A 14,315-nucleotide genomic window follows, 5' to 3' on the forward strand; every position below is an offset into this window, starting at 1 on the left:
AAACACGGCCGGATGCAAAACGTCTATTAACTGTCCCGACCCTGTCCCCTGCTACTTCATAACGGCAGACTCTGGTGTTTCCACGTCCGCACTCCACCGGAATAATCACTAGCCCGATGGCCATCCCCTCTAAGAAGGTATTTGTAGATGGTAAGGCCATCTAGCCCGACAGGTCCTCGACTGTGGATCTTGTTCGTGCTGATGCCGACCTCGGTTCCAAATCCATACCTCATACCGTCCGCGAACCTTGTCGAAGCATTCCAGAAGACACCAGCGCTATCAACGCCATTCATGAACGTTTCAGCAACAGATCTAGATGTTGTCACAACGAGGTCTGTGTGCTTGGACGAATGCGAGTTTATGTGGGAGATTGCAGCTTCGACAGCAGAACTTTCTGATGACGCGGGGCGAATAGTCTTCACTGCCAGGACAAGGTCCAAAAACTCCGTTGCATAGTCAGCCTCGGTGGCCTCTTGTACCATTGCTGCTGCATTGGGGAGTCCTTCCAGTGCAGCCTTCGCAGTCGGGTCACAGCGGAGATGCACGCCCTTCTCCATGAGTGCCTTGGCGACATCACGGAAAACGGTCTCGATAATATCGTAATGCACCAGTAGTGTTTCCAGCGAATTGCATGCGGCAGGATAATCGGTCTTTGCATCCACAATGACTTTGACGGCAACTTCTGGATCTGCGTCCTGGTGGAGATAGGCAGAACAAAGACCATCCGCATGGCCGAGGACGGGAATCTTCGTATTTTCTTTCACGAATCGCACAAGGTCATTCGAGCCGCGCGGAATGACGAGATCGATCAATGAATCTTGCGCCAAAAGGGAGGATACTACGTCGCGGGTCTTCACCAGCTGTACTGAGGCTTCCGGGACCTTCGTACGGGACAGGGCTTCCGAGATGACCTTCGAGATGGCAACAAATGACTCCGTAGACTCCTTACCACCTTTTCTAGGTCAGCCAATCATCGAGATTATGCAGCGTGTTCCCAAACCTACCCTTTAAAATGGCAGCATTCCCAGACTTGATGGCCAACGCGGCTATGTTTGCGATGACTTCCGGACGAGCCTCGAAAATTATCAGCAGAACCCCAATTGGGCAGCTCACTTTCTCCAGCGTAAGGCCATCATCCAAGAGCGTCCTCATTGTCACATTCCCAACTTGTCTACATTAGTAGGGAAACAATGGTCGACAAGAGGACTCAATACATACTTGGGTCCTTCAGATCCCGCACGCTCAGAATACCCTGCAGCATATCATCATATTTTCCGGGTCTCGAGAGGTCAAGTCGCTTCAAAACACTGTGGCTAAGGTTCCCCGTCTCCGCATCCCTGGTGGCAGCCTCGACATCTCTTTTGTTTGCCTCCAGAATTGCTGCTTTGTTCGTAGACAGGGCATGGTGCAGGACGGTCAATGCTTCGTTGCGTTCGACGTCAGCCAAAGTCGCCAAGCGGCGAGATGCGACAGATGCGGTCTTCGCGATGTCAACCGCTGAAGATTCCGTCAGAGACATTGTGATCGGATTTCAAGTCTTGTCGGGTTGAAGAAGGTCAGTTGGAAGTATTGGTTTCCCCCCGCACTACCGATGACTCGAACGTAGTGGGATGGAAGGCGGTGAGTGATCGATCACCCCCGATGCGGAGCAGCAGCGGCGTCATTCCACCGCACCCTCTTATCACCTCCGCGATACTATTCTCAATTCTGAATAGTTCAGGGGAAGCCCATGCTTTGAAGCTATCAGGACTGATACCTGCAAGGATGGCAGACCTTCTCCCCCGCTTGACTTCCGTCGTGCCTAGTCAACATTCGTCAGATGAGAGCTATGATCATGACATTCGCGAACTCATAGCTTATATCAAAGACCCCCGCCGGAAATCTAGCATTATAGGTTCCTGTGGGTATCTCCTGGAGGTACGTCTACATTCTTTTTGTTTGTCTGTATGGAGTACCGCGAGCTGACACTCCCCTCAGAATCTCGATCCCTCTGTGCACACCATATCCTACCTGCTTGTTCTCCACTATTATATCCAGTATCAGAAGGAAGCGGATAATGCTCGTCTATGGGGTGATTTTCGGCCGGGGGGTAGTCTGTGGCAAAAGGCGGTGCAATTCTTGAACTGCTTTGATCCCATTCAAATCCGGTATATTGGTCGGGAATGGCGTTTGCTTGTGGAACTAGTCGCTCAAGCTGCGCAAGAGATCTCAAAGGCAAGACCTATCGTCTCCATACCTATTCGTTCACTAACAAAAGGAAGCCGATTCTGGCCGTTTCTGTGATCGCGGATGCTCTCCTTCGGGTAGATGCGAACTCCGAGGTCTTCACGTCGGTTCACCTCCTTGTCATCAGGCTTGCTTTGCTGTCCAGGTCATATACCTCTGCTCTACCAATCCTCGATAAGCAACAGTGCCATTTTCCTTGCGTCTCAGGGCAGATTTACCAAAAACACCATCAGCCCCCGTTGTGCTCAAACGATACATCGAGCACCGTGTTCATCACGGACATCTCCGGATTCTCCTCGAAGCTAACATACAAAGATCATCTTCAATACTACCTTTTTGGGGCTATGATATACCTGGCTTTGAAGAAATTGGATACAGCCCTGCATTTCTTGAGCATAGTCATCTCGTCACCTGCAGGCAGCTCTGTCAGTAAGATTATGGTGGAAGCTTACAAGAAATGGGTATTGACCAGTCTGCTTGCGCATGGAAAGGTACTGTTGCCCCAAGGAGCAGATCTCCCGTTAAATCTAACGCGTTTGGTGTTATTCAGACGATCAACCCCCCCAAAGTTATTTCCTCCAGCACTATGAGGATCTACCAGACATTATCGAAACCGTATGGTTCTCTGGCCGATGCATTCGAAAAAGGCGATTTGAATAGGCTAAAATCCGAATTTGAGGTCGGACAATCTGTCTGGCGTACTGTGAGTGACTCCTATTTCTTTTCCCTTTTCAAGTTCTTCCTGGTGGGTGTGCTGCATGGGATCCAAGGAATACGCTTGTGAGGGGTGATTTTGCATAGTGTTTTTCCTTCTTGCGTGCTGACTTGATCCAGGACAATAACCTTGGCCTTGTGTCACAGGTTATCGTTGCTTTTGATCGATATATGGTCATGAAGCTAGGGAAAAAATTCTCTGCCCTAAGCATTCCAGATGTATCGCAACAGGTTGTGACGTCTGTTGGCACCGAGCATAGTGTCATCGAAACACTCATAGCGACACAGATTATGTCTGGAGCCTTGGACGCAACACTCCTTCACCAAGATGATTCTCAATCCACAATGCTCCGGTTTTCATCTGCCGCCGTATCACCTATATCCCGAGAGCAGTCTGTGCAGGCTCGCTTGTTGGAAGAAATTCGCGTTCTGAAGCTTTTTGCGAATAGCACTGGCACAGCAAACTACGCTCTTGATTTAAGTGATGAGCATCTACGGTTCGTGCAGAAAAACCAGCGATGGGCAGATGATGGTGATAAAGGAAACAATGTTTCTCGCACAGCAGGAGGTAGCTTTGAAGTAGATGAGGATATCATGGGTGATATTCATTAGCTGTTGTCTTCCTTTTCTAGCCTGGAAGCTAAACTGAGAATGCAATTTACAGCGCACCGCCCTTCGTGGCCATAATTGTCACTCTACAGTCCTATTTCGAAACAAACTATGCTCATCTGAGTGACAACTATTTGGGCCTTTGTCGGAAACTAGAACCTTGTAATGTCGGTTTACCATCTCACCCTATAATCACCGTCACCACCTAGGAGAATATATATAAACTGGAAAGCAGCGATTCCATCGCTGGTACAATGATATGTCATAGTAGAATACAGATTCTTAGTCAACCCTTCACTGAAACATATATGTAAAACGAAGCCTCAAATTACAAATTTCCCCACAGAAATGCATCAAAATACCCTTCAAATTCACGAAGTTGTGTCGGCTGGACCCCAAGCACACCAAACCTTCGGCACATAATCAGTGGGATACAGGACATCGTAGCATGTTTCAGTACCCATGCCCTCCATGTCCGTTCTGCATTCCACACTGAAATTAGGGCAGTTAAGAGTGGCACTGTCGCCGTCGTACGTGCAGTCCTTGAAAGTGTCATCCTCCACGGCCGCATCATCGCCAAAGCTGATTGTAGGTGGGTTGGGGACATCGCCGAGCGAGATATCGTCGGAAGCATCCGCCGCACCAAGCGCCTCCGTATCACACCAATCGATGGTGTGGACGTCCATGTCGACATGGAAGATTTGCCAGTAGGTGGACATCCCACCCAGAGGGTCTTCGTAGGCAATATAAATCTGATCCGTCGGGGTAGCTGCGGCGGCCGATGCACTGGACGCGCTCGCTTCTGAGGCTGAAACGCTGGCTCTGGATGCAGACGCTGCGGATGCTGCGGATGATTGCGAGGCGGACCACGACGAGTAGATAGAAGATATAACTGTCACGGAGGACATGGAGGTCATACAGGACTTGTAATGGTTTATGTTGGCGTTCTCATAGCTAGAGTCGCCACAGGAATACACAGTGCCATCTGATGCAGTGGTTGTAAAGGGTCCAGCATTGCTTGGGCTCCATGTGGACGCAGGGGGCTTAGAATACGGGCATGGTTGGTAGCCACTCATGCCAGATGTGTACTCGACAATCGGGTACGTCCCAGTGTAGGCATCGCAATCGAATAGACAGTAAGAATAGCCATGCTTCTGGTCGACATTATAGTATGCACGGCATGTGGGACTCGGTGTGGTTGTGGGGCTTCCAGTTGGTGTAGTACCTGATGCTGAGCTGGGCGGCGTGGTCGAAGGGACCGAAGACGTCAAGGGTGCAGAAACACTAGGGCCAGGCACAGCGGTTCCAGTGTAATCAGAGGGTGTGATTGGGACTGGGGCAGGCGCCGAAACTGCAATTGTTCTCCGCGAACACGCACCGATCGTGGTCGTAGTGCTCATTGTGGTCGGGGAGGCATTGCAGGCGGTCCGCGTTGTACAGACCTCAGTACTGGTCGTAGTCATCGACGCGGAGGCTGAGGCGGGCATCGAGGAGATGATCGTGGACCAGGTGCATTCCGAGAAAGTAGCGCTTGTCTGGCAAGAAGAGGTTGACGATTCAGAAGACTGGGATTCAGATGAGCTGTCATCTTCATCGTCCTTGAGCTTTTCCTCCATGTTTTCCACGATGTTACTGATTTCATCCAAATACTCGGTTCCTTTCTTGACCTGGTTCTTGATGTCGTCTGTCACGTCCTCAGGATCATCCGGGATCTCGCTTATGATCTCATCCGCGATAGGATGCACACAGCTAATAGCAGCATCCGCGATGTCCTTTGCAGTGTCTACAGTGGCACTGGCCGCTTCTGAGGCAAGGTCACCGACGGCGCTAAAGAGATCTCTCTTTCTCAGGGATCTCTTATTAGAGCTGGAGCAAGGGGACTTGCTGGAATCGAAGTCTGTCTTGGAAAGATAGTCCTCGGACTGGTCCTCTATATCTTCGATGTGTTTTTTGTAGCTCTTAGGGTCCTTTTCAAGTTCATCGATGTTGTTGTACGAGTTTTTCAAGAGGCCGGCAATAATAGAAGCATCGTCGGTGATGGCTGGAGTCCCGGTTATAGTACCAGACGGAAGGATAGTCAATGTACCCCAGGGTTCTGATGATGGAGACCCAGTAGGCGCGTAAATGCCAATTGCAGAATCACTGCCAGTGGCATGCGCAGGAAGCGATCCGAGATCAGAGGCCGAGGTCAAATCCGCCGAGGTCAGTTGATCCGACGGAGCCACAGTCGGGATGAAGCTGCCATAAGGTGTCGTTGATGAACCTGGCAGCCCACTGGAAAGAGATGGCGTAGGTGTGGTTGACTGTTGACCCGACGAGGCCGACGAGAAAGAGGGTCCAGGGCGACTTGATGAGCCAACTGGAAAAGTGGGTGGTATTCCAGATGCAGGACCACTGGAGGGTTTGTTCAGGGTGGAGCTAGAACCTCCAGCCGGAGAAGAGCTTGGAGGATTTGGCGTGGTTGAGCCAGGTAGAGTACTTCGCCCAGTCGAACCAGGAGGTATAAGTGTCGAACCCGACTGTGTGGTTCTCGACGGGTTTCCAACTGATGAACTCGGTGACACAAGAGGCACGCTTGTAGAGGGCTTGGTGGAAGAAGTTCCTTGTGGAACAATAGGTATAGAGCTCGCTGGGGGCACAGGTGAAACAACAGAAAGGGAACTGGAAGGAATAGAAGGGGTCACACTAGACGCAGCAGTCTCGGTTGAGACTCCAGCGGGTGGTGTGCCGGATGGAATAATAGGAGTACTGGGCCTCGGGACAATAGGAGAGCTGACAGGACTAAAACGAATGGTGGGTATCTTGCCATCTAGAATAGTGACAACGGAGGTAAAATGCTCTGTGTGACTGCGCGCAGGGTCAAACGACAGAAACATCGACGTCGGAGGCGTCACCGTAGGCGTCGAGCCTGGTGATGTTGTGACATAGTCAACAACCGGAGTAGCAGTGTTGGGCACGATGAGGTTGGCTGTTATAGTTGTGGTCCAGTCTGCACTGGCTCCCTGCAGCAGGGGAAGCAGCAACAGTACAATGCCCTTGACAGCCATCATATTCAGGAGAGTCCCGTTGCCACTAAGAATATGTACACTAGGAAGTACTAGGAGGAATCATTTATACAAGTACCCCTCCTGGAGCTAATTCATGGGGTGTGCCGGATACCGCCGTACATGCCGCAGAACGGAGAACAGTCACAAAGTAGATGACTCTGGGGGCGAAATGAGGATCTGTCTGAAAGCTTGCCCATATTGTCATGGCCGCAGAATAGGAACCAGGCCCTCTAGTGGCCAGCCGAGGGCCTGGATTTCGAGAGTAAAAACGCCTTGGATGTCAGGGGAGCATACAGCACCTACTTTCCCGCGTAGCCGTGAGTATTGAGTTACACTGACAGCAATCTAATTGCATAACACGGTTTGCAAGGGCCACTGAGAAACCCCAGAAAAGTCAAGCATGGGGCAGTGTCAATGCTTATCACTAAGTCACAATTAAAGGTGTGACAACACGCGCATAAATAGCGTGCTCGCGTATGCATCACCTTGTCGTTCCTGGGGCCAAAAGCTTAGATCGTGCCGATCCTTTCATCAAAACCGTACCCCATCATACAACTACCCCCTAGCAAGGCTGACTGGCAGCATATGGGGGCCAGGAGAAGGCGAAAATGACGACGATCGTTCCTGTTAATTTCTACCTTGTACAGAAATGAATGCCCCTTTCCGTTTGGCCCGCATGAAGCCGAAGAGCAAGTGCGAAGTAATCAGTGGAGACCTTGCCCCAAGCCATTTCACGTCCCTGATGGGAAAAGGCTTTAAGAATATCCCTTTCCAGCACCTCTCTAGAACGGACATATGGTCCTGTTGCCCAAATCTTCTTTCGTTTCTTTCCTCAACTCCCAGCAGGCGAGGGAACGAGTTTGAAAGCCAACCGAGGTACCCAAGTCTCCGTTGATCAACTAACGAGGCTGGCCGCAGCAGGTCGTCACTATGTTGTTACTGAGAAAGATCTTCCTTCTTCTTTTCCTGATCCTTGATCTCTCCCTCGCGGAATTAATCAGAGTATTCCGGGACACCTCGGCACCAAACTATGCCGGCAGCGAGGACTCCATCTATCTCTGGAGTGCAGTCGCTACCTTCAACAAAGAAGTCACCAACGGACAGCTGGTCCAAATAGCCGAAGATGGGTTCAAATCCATGCTCGCTAATGCATATGGGAGCGTGGACCCAGGTCGGATTCCGCTGGTCATGACGGCAATGGCACACCAAGATTCAAACAGCCAATGGACCGTATACCTTGCTTCGTCGACAAAGGGGAGAGAATCCTTGGTCTACCAAGTCACCAAGTCTACCAGAGGCAAACGGAGATGCGGACTGGTGTGGGAGACGGTTCCACAATCATTGAAGAATGCTCTCGACACGTGCAGCCGAGACACCGGCGCAGCGCAACACCAGTTCGATGCCAAGTGTGGCGAGATGAGTGCACTGTTGGAGATAGCTGCCAGGACTGGGGAAGATCCACAGTCGATCGCAGCCAGTTCCAAAATTGTGACATGGCAGGGCTTTTATGATGACGAAGGAAATTACCAGAATGGTCGAATTAAGGCACCATGTTGGTCGGGTGGGAATTTTGGATGCAAAGATACTCTGGCCGCTCTCGCATCGACCATTGAAGTTGTTAGGGGGGGACGCGAGAGCTACGCCAACAACCAGCCCGTGTCGGTTGTTTTCCAGCCTCTGTTCCCTGGATTTGAGACGTGAGGTCTCCTTAGTAGATTGGTGGAAAGGGAAAGATGTATCATATTGGCCATAAGAGGGGAATTTGGTGGGAGTGAGAAGTGTCCAGATATACATTTGCGAGAAACGAAAAGTACCGAGGGAGTCATTTACAGTAAGCATAAATAAGCCATGATCTCCGCTCGTAATCACAACAGGGGAACGTAAATGCTTGTAGTAATGTGCATGTTTTCGCTAAGGCGCTGTACAAGTAACTTGGGATTAGGCGAAAAGGTATGAATGGCGAGCAAGGCTTAGAAGGACCAGGTGAGCCGAGACACTGGACATGCTATGAGAAGGCGCTTTGGAGCCGGAGCAGCGTGTACATACGGACACGTGCTTCGGAGGGAGCACTCCAGATTATCGATTAGCTAAAGAAAACTGGCAGTTTTACTTGCAAATCTTTAGAGAACCCGACGCTCAGGACACATCCTGGTCTCAGTCCAGATCCCGTTAGAAACATGATCAGACACAACCTCGAATTGGATCTGTTCCTGAGCACAGGCAGCCCGTGCCAGGTCTCTTTTTTTGTTAGTAGCAGGCGTACTCCAGAACTGCGACCACTTCCGCACGCAGACTCGCCTCAGCCCAGACATGTGCGACCGTAGCCTCGCTGCGTTATGTGCGACCAAATCTAGAATATGTCCTTCCTGCCAGCCTTCCTCATCGACCGTCTGGTAATCCGCCCGTAAGCACAGTTGCTCGACTGTGTCCGGTAAGCCAGATGCCAGATCCGTTGACGGCTCCGTCGACCATCCTGCAAGTAGATTCACGGGTACCTCGACGGAGCGAAGGTTTGGGAATCGTGTCAGTAGGCCATAGAACGGGATACTGAGCTGCTCCTCTCCGTCCTCCAGCCAAACAGCACACATGGTGGGTGGAAAATACTCTATACCCAGCGAGAAGTTGGTCAGAGATTCTCTAATGGACTCCAGGCCTTGAATAATTGAAGGCCCGTTTTGTAAGGCGATTTCCTTGCCCCATCTGTATGTCATTCCCAAGTGTAACGTCTCTAAACGAGGCGTGAGGGAGAGGATGCTGGTAACCTGGGCCTCCTGAATGGTTGTTCGAGCCAGAATGAGACATTGGAGCCGAGAAAGGTCCGGGCGCCTATCAGGCAGTTCGATGCCCTGCTTAGTTCGCAGCCATATGGTAAGGGATCGAAGAGACGGTAAGTAGAACCAGGCAGGAAATTGCTCAGGATTGCACTGAGGATAGCCAGGTTCCTCATGAATTTCGGGAAGACCGCCAGATATGGTGTCACGACGGATATTGCCGCCGTAATCCACATCTGTGAGCAAACTGAACTGTGATAATGAGGATTTTGACGAGGAGAGAGCATGCCGTAGCATCAGCCCCGGAAAGCCAGTCTGCCACACGAAAGAGTAGTCAAGCCGTAGAGAGTGGAGGTTGTCGAGTTGGGAGAGCAGAATGGACACGAAGGCATAGGGGTTGCCACTCTCGAGAGCAAGGTTCCAGGTATCAGCATCTGGAAATCTGGCTGACTTGACAATAGCTTGAGCATGCTGCAAGACATCTGTGAAGCCAGTGAGCTCTTCTTTCCAGGGGGTCTTGCAGCTTGGAGGCTCCCAAAGATCGGTCGACTTGACTCTTTGATGGGACAGAAGGCTCAAGTGTTGAATATTGGATGCGCGCTCTGGCTTCTGCAGTATGGCACGAAACAATAGCAGGATTCTGCGGAAGGGAATCGGTCTCCACTCCCAAGCGATTTCTCTGAGAAGAAACGGCTCCGCGAAAGAATAGCTGCTCTTGGACACAAGAAGAAGCGACCCATACTCCTCTGGGGAAAGGTGCTCCAAAACATTCAGCCAGCAGTCACTGGGCAGAACAGCCACGGGGCTTTGCAAACATTAGTGGGATTATAAGGAAATCGTGAATATGCATTATGTAGAACTGACCTTGCGGCGGCACTGTGAGCCATATTGGTGTTGGGGGAATATGACACGGGATGGTGGTGGGCGCGGGGTCGAAGCCCTGATCGTGGGGCCTGACAGGATAAGCACAGCCCCAATTTTATGGAGTCCTAGCAGTTTTGTCGATGGAGCGCCGATCTTTATAAGGATAGGGGCCACGCATAGGCGCTATGACGGTTGACGCGTGCCATGCTGAAACACAAAAGACCCTCTCCAAGTCATCCTGCGTTACGCGCCAGACGAAGCCGCCCTTAGGTCATCTGGCCTCACCCAATGGCCAAGTACGAAGTATAGCTGAGCTCAATCCATTGAAACTCAACTAAAATATAACATAATTTTTACACTTAAAAGCATTCATAAGACACAACGAAAAGAATATATATCGTGATCAATCTATCCACCTTTTCGTAGAAGGCCGGTCATTCTGCCGTCTTCGAGCCCTGTCAGCCTAAGCAGTGGGATCCGTTATACCAGACAAGCAGACACCGCCACTGGCTTGGCCAAGGAAATTGGCGGTATGGTGTTTACGAGCTTGGGCCAGCAGAGGGGACCAGGAATAGTGTAGTTCTGGGGAGGGGGCCAGTATATACGTTGAAGGAGACCTAGTTTATAGCCAGTATAGACGCCTGGGATCTTTACTAACGCGGCAGGGCTACTAGAGTAGTCGGTATTAGTAACTATAAGTTAGGTAAACCTATATAGTGCTGCGCACTACTATACTCACTTGCACTATATAGGCCGATATACTTCTCGCGTATAAAACATGTAGTTACGTACCTAGCTGCTCCAGTAACTTAAAAGTGAAATTACTGACTCTTCCTGAACTAGTATTAGTCTAATATAAACCGATTTCAGCATCGCTATATAATATAACAAGATATTAAACCTTAAACTAGTCGCTATCTCCTTTATATTTGGTTAAATGTAGTTAAGAGAATCTAGGCTTAATCGAGCTAGATTTCGCGATGGGATTTCAAAAGATTCGATCCGCGCTTGGGGAGTTGTTTTTGAGCCATATAGGAAAACTCGTGCTGTCTATCGGATCAGACGAGACAATTTCCATGCTGCAGTGACCGCTGACTCCGAAGTTCTCACCGGATGTGTCCTACCTCGTGGTTGGCGGTGTGGGCAGCACTGATCCTTCTATTGTGCGTTGGATGGCTGACCAGTGAATATCATCATCGTATCACGAAGTGCGGGCCGAAGTAAGCAAGCTGCTGCGTGTATCGACTAACTCAGCTGGGTGGGCTCTCGAGTCAGGGCCGTGAGCTGTGACGTCTCAAGCGGAAGTGGTCTCGCAGATTCTCTTCACCAATGTAAAGCAGGCGGTCTGCCACCTATTTGCGGTGCCATGCAAGAAACAATGACTCTGAAGGTAGGCTGCGCAATTGTTGAAGGTATATTACGTCTGTCATTACTGATAGCTACTGTCTAGGATACACTCCTGGAGCGAATGACGCTTGCCGACTACCAAACCGCTATCTACCCTCAAGCCCATGGCACATGAATCCTCGCGAGTTGGCGCTCCGGACTTCTTCGTTATTCTCTCTTCAGCTGTTGCTGTCGCCTGTAATGCCTACCAGGCCAACTATGCGTGTCGCAAGGTCAGCCTGGTGTCTCCGTCAACCTTGGAGCCGTCTTCGAAGGGCATCGGCGTTGCTGCCATAGGTAGTGTTAAACGGTTAACATCTCGCGGAAATATATACTGATAAAATTATCTCTAGTTATTTTCACGGAAACAAATTAGTTTATCCTAATGATTCTGGTTCTATTTCTTTAAATCAATGTACAGTATCATAATAACTATAATGTTGTCCTACACCTATTGTCACCTCCGGGCCGATGAAGCTGAACGAGTCAGGATGACTTACGCCGCACCAAGTTTGTCCAGCCTCATGACATGGTTAAGAGCCTTCCACTAGCCCAGTTTTCATGCTTTTAGCCAGGGATTGTGGCTAGGATCTGCGAAAGACCCGTTAGCTGAAGGAGACCCTTATACATAACTGGAGTTCTGTACGACGATCGCGTGGGTCATGCTCGGTAACGCCTCCGACACTAAACTGCACCAGGAATGGATTTGCTTGGATTTTAACTATCGTTGCTATGTTTCTCTGCACTTCACGGCCCTAGTTTCAGTTGAGAAGCCGATAAAATCAACGGCACTCAACTCCGGTGAGGGTTTTCAACCCGATGTCGAACTATCTTTCACCTCTCTTGAGGTCCGAGGATAGTTGTGAGGATGGAACAAACAAAAGATGGACATCGACTCTCCTATGTTCCACTGGGCGACATACCAGAGGCCTCAGGAGAAGCGCGGCAACGACCTCTATCACCGGCCGGACGAGCCTTCCTGCAGTCCCAGACACGGGGGTTCTGGGGAGCAAACTGGACCCTGGAAATCCTGGGTGCTCTCACCTCGATTGCATTTCTTATTGCTATCATCGCGGTCCTGTTCTATTATGATGGCAGACCAATGCCCCAATGGCCCTACGGCATTACTCTCAACGCGCTTGTTTCCATTCTCAGCACGATCATGAAAGCTACCATGGCATTCATCCTAACCGAGTCTCTCTCTCAGCTGAAGTGGTCCTGGTTTGGTGACGGAAACAAGCTGAGTGATCTTGCGCTCCTCGATGCTGCCAGTCGCGGGGTCATGGGTGCCTTTATCGTTCTATTCCGATTTCTGCCTCGGTGCGTGCTCCTCTGATCCTTCTTTGACCTGATACTGAGTCTAGCCTAGCCATCTCGTCACATTCGGGTGTCTCGTCCTCGTCATTGCAGCCGCCACAGACCCGTTCATCCAGCAAGTTATCGGAATCAGCATGCGCTCGGTGCACGCCCCAGGCCACTCATCTATTCAGGTTTGCAACGCCAGCATGTACACAGATTATGGCGAGGGCGCGGGCCCGGGACTAAACAAGGTGCCGCTTGGAACTACGGGCGCAATCTATTCGGGGCTTTACCAGAACCAAAGTCCTAACAGCAACACTATCCTAGCAGACTGCCCAACGGGGAACTGCACGTTTGCACCGTACCAGTCTCTAGGGTTCTGCAGTCGCTGTGCCAACATCACTGACTCCCTTCAGCTATCCAAGTCACCGCTTGGAACAACGCTCAGCACATACAACTACACGCTGCCGAACGGATTCTCTTTCACAACCGCCGCAAACATGGTATATTTGATGAACGCTACAACGGGACTGGACTTCGTTGAGTTGGATGTAGCAGACCTACCTCTCATCCTCAACTTCACCGCCATCAGCTCAGCAGGCTACGGGACAACTGCGATCAGCGCAACAGAATGCGCGCTCTACTTTTGCATTGAAAGGTACGAGGCTATTGTGCGAGAAGGCGAATTCTCAGAAAAGCGTACGCCAATCCCTGTTGCGTCTAATTCCTCATTATCCGCGATGGCCGCCACGGAGAATCTTGCCCTTACACCAGACGTCTGCTACGTCAATGGGACACGCCGCGAAAAACCATACACGAACGTTAGAGAATATTGCGTCTACTACATCAACTGGCTAAGCGGTCTGGCTATGTCAAATTCCCTCTCACCATTACTTCAAGGCAAAGGCTCCCTCTTCATAAGCAACCGACCAAGCTGGAAACCCGAAACCCTCGAAGCCGTCTACGGCACGCAAGGAAACTACACCGACATCGCCTCAATGTTCGAGTCGCTTGCATCCTCATTAACATTGCATGCACGATCAAAAGCCTGTGACGCGACGGTTACGGGGACTACATGGACAGTGCAGTCATTCGTGCATGTGCGCTGGCCATGGATGATTCTGCCAGGCGCGTTGGTTCTGCTTAGCAGTTCCTTCCTGGTTATCACGATCCTGCACACGCGCCATCAGTATATTTGGAAATCGTCTCCTTTGGCGTTGTTGTTTTCGGATTTAACTGTCGATGCGGCTGCACCGTTAAAGGCGGATCCGACGTTAAAGGGGATGGAGGATACGTCGAGGAGGATGGAGGTCTGGTTGGAGACATCAGCTGAAGGAGTGAGGTTGAAGGCTGTACCCAGGTAGACTGTTGAAATATTTCACTGTATATTACTTATCAC

General features: G+C 50.5%; 6 protein-coding genes across 6 annotated transcripts; 3 read left to right on the forward strand and 3 right to left on the reverse strand.

Moving 5' to 3' along the window:
- Window positions 1-56: 56 nt before the first annotated feature.
- On the reverse strand, window positions 57-1,519 carry BDV59DRAFT_195950 (glutamate-5-semialdehyde dehydrogenase; the record flags this gene model as incomplete). The annotated part of the gene is made up of 3 exons (XM_073692650.1): window positions 57-952; window positions 1,005-1,166; window positions 1,219-1,519. 3 exons carry the CDS (start codon window positions 1,517-1,519, stop codon window positions 57-59), a joined length of 1,359 nt encoding a protein of 452 aa, XP_073543894.1.
- A 166-nt stretch (window positions 1,520-1,685) lies between these two features.
- On the forward strand, window positions 1,686-3,835 carry BDV59DRAFT_187266 (putative COP9 subunit 3). Its single transcript, XM_073691176.1, has 5 exons — window positions 1,686-1,917; window positions 1,978-2,214; window positions 2,262-2,717; window positions 2,777-2,929; window positions 3,061-3,835. The coding sequence occupies exons 1-5, from the start codon at window positions 1,765-1,767 to the stop codon at window positions 3,550-3,552; spliced, it is 1,491 nt and encodes a 496-aa protein (XP_073543895.1). The 5' UTR covers window positions 1,686-1,764; the 3' UTR covers window positions 3,553-3,835.
- Window positions 3,836-3,920: 85 nt separating this feature from the next.
- On the reverse strand, window positions 3,921-6,596 carry BDV59DRAFT_205553 (uncharacterized protein; the record flags this gene model as incomplete). Its single annotated transcript, XM_073694667.1, has 3 exons — window positions 3,921-5,823; window positions 5,975-6,234; window positions 6,327-6,596. 3 exons carry the CDS (start codon window positions 6,594-6,596, stop codon window positions 3,921-3,923), a joined length of 2,433 nt encoding a protein of 810 aa, XP_073543896.1.
- A 930-nt stretch (window positions 6,597-7,526) lies between these two features.
- Window positions 7,527-8,297, forward strand: BDV59DRAFT_205554 (uncharacterized protein; the record flags this gene model as incomplete). Its single annotated transcript, XM_073694668.1, has 1 exon — window positions 7,527-8,297. The coding sequence occupies one exon, from the start codon at window positions 7,527-7,529 to the stop codon at window positions 8,295-8,297; it is 771 nt and encodes a 256-aa protein (XP_073543897.1).
- Window positions 8,298-8,331: 34 nt separating this feature from the next.
- On the reverse strand, window positions 8,332-10,424 carry BDV59DRAFT_187268 (F-box protein). Its single transcript, XM_073691177.1, has 2 exons — window positions 10,232-10,424; window positions 8,332-10,172 (listed from the first exon to the last, which is right to left on the reverse strand). The coding sequence occupies exons 1-2, from the start codon at window positions 10,252-10,254 to the stop codon at window positions 8,717-8,719; spliced, it is 1,479 nt and encodes a 492-aa protein (XP_073543898.1). The 5' UTR covers window positions 10,255-10,424; the 3' UTR covers window positions 8,332-8,716.
- A 2,061-nt stretch (window positions 10,425-12,485) lies between these two features.
- BDV59DRAFT_210536 (DUF3176 domain-containing protein) lies at window positions 12,486-14,280 on the forward strand (the record flags this gene model as incomplete). Its single annotated transcript, XM_073695617.1, has 2 exons — window positions 12,486-12,937; window positions 12,987-14,280. 2 exons carry the CDS (start codon window positions 12,486-12,488, stop codon window positions 14,278-14,280), a joined length of 1,746 nt encoding a protein of 581 aa, XP_073543899.1.
- Between the last annotated feature and the right edge of the window lie 35 nt (window positions 14,281-14,315).

Source organism: Aspergillus ambiguus (assembly GCF_047715705.1).
Source record: "Aspergillus ambiguus strain CBS 117.58 unplaced genomic scaffold BDV59scaffold_46, whole genome shotgun sequence".
NCBI classification, from domain to species: Eukaryota; Fungi; Ascomycota; class Eurotiomycetes; order Eurotiales; family Aspergillaceae; genus Aspergillus; species Aspergillus ambiguus.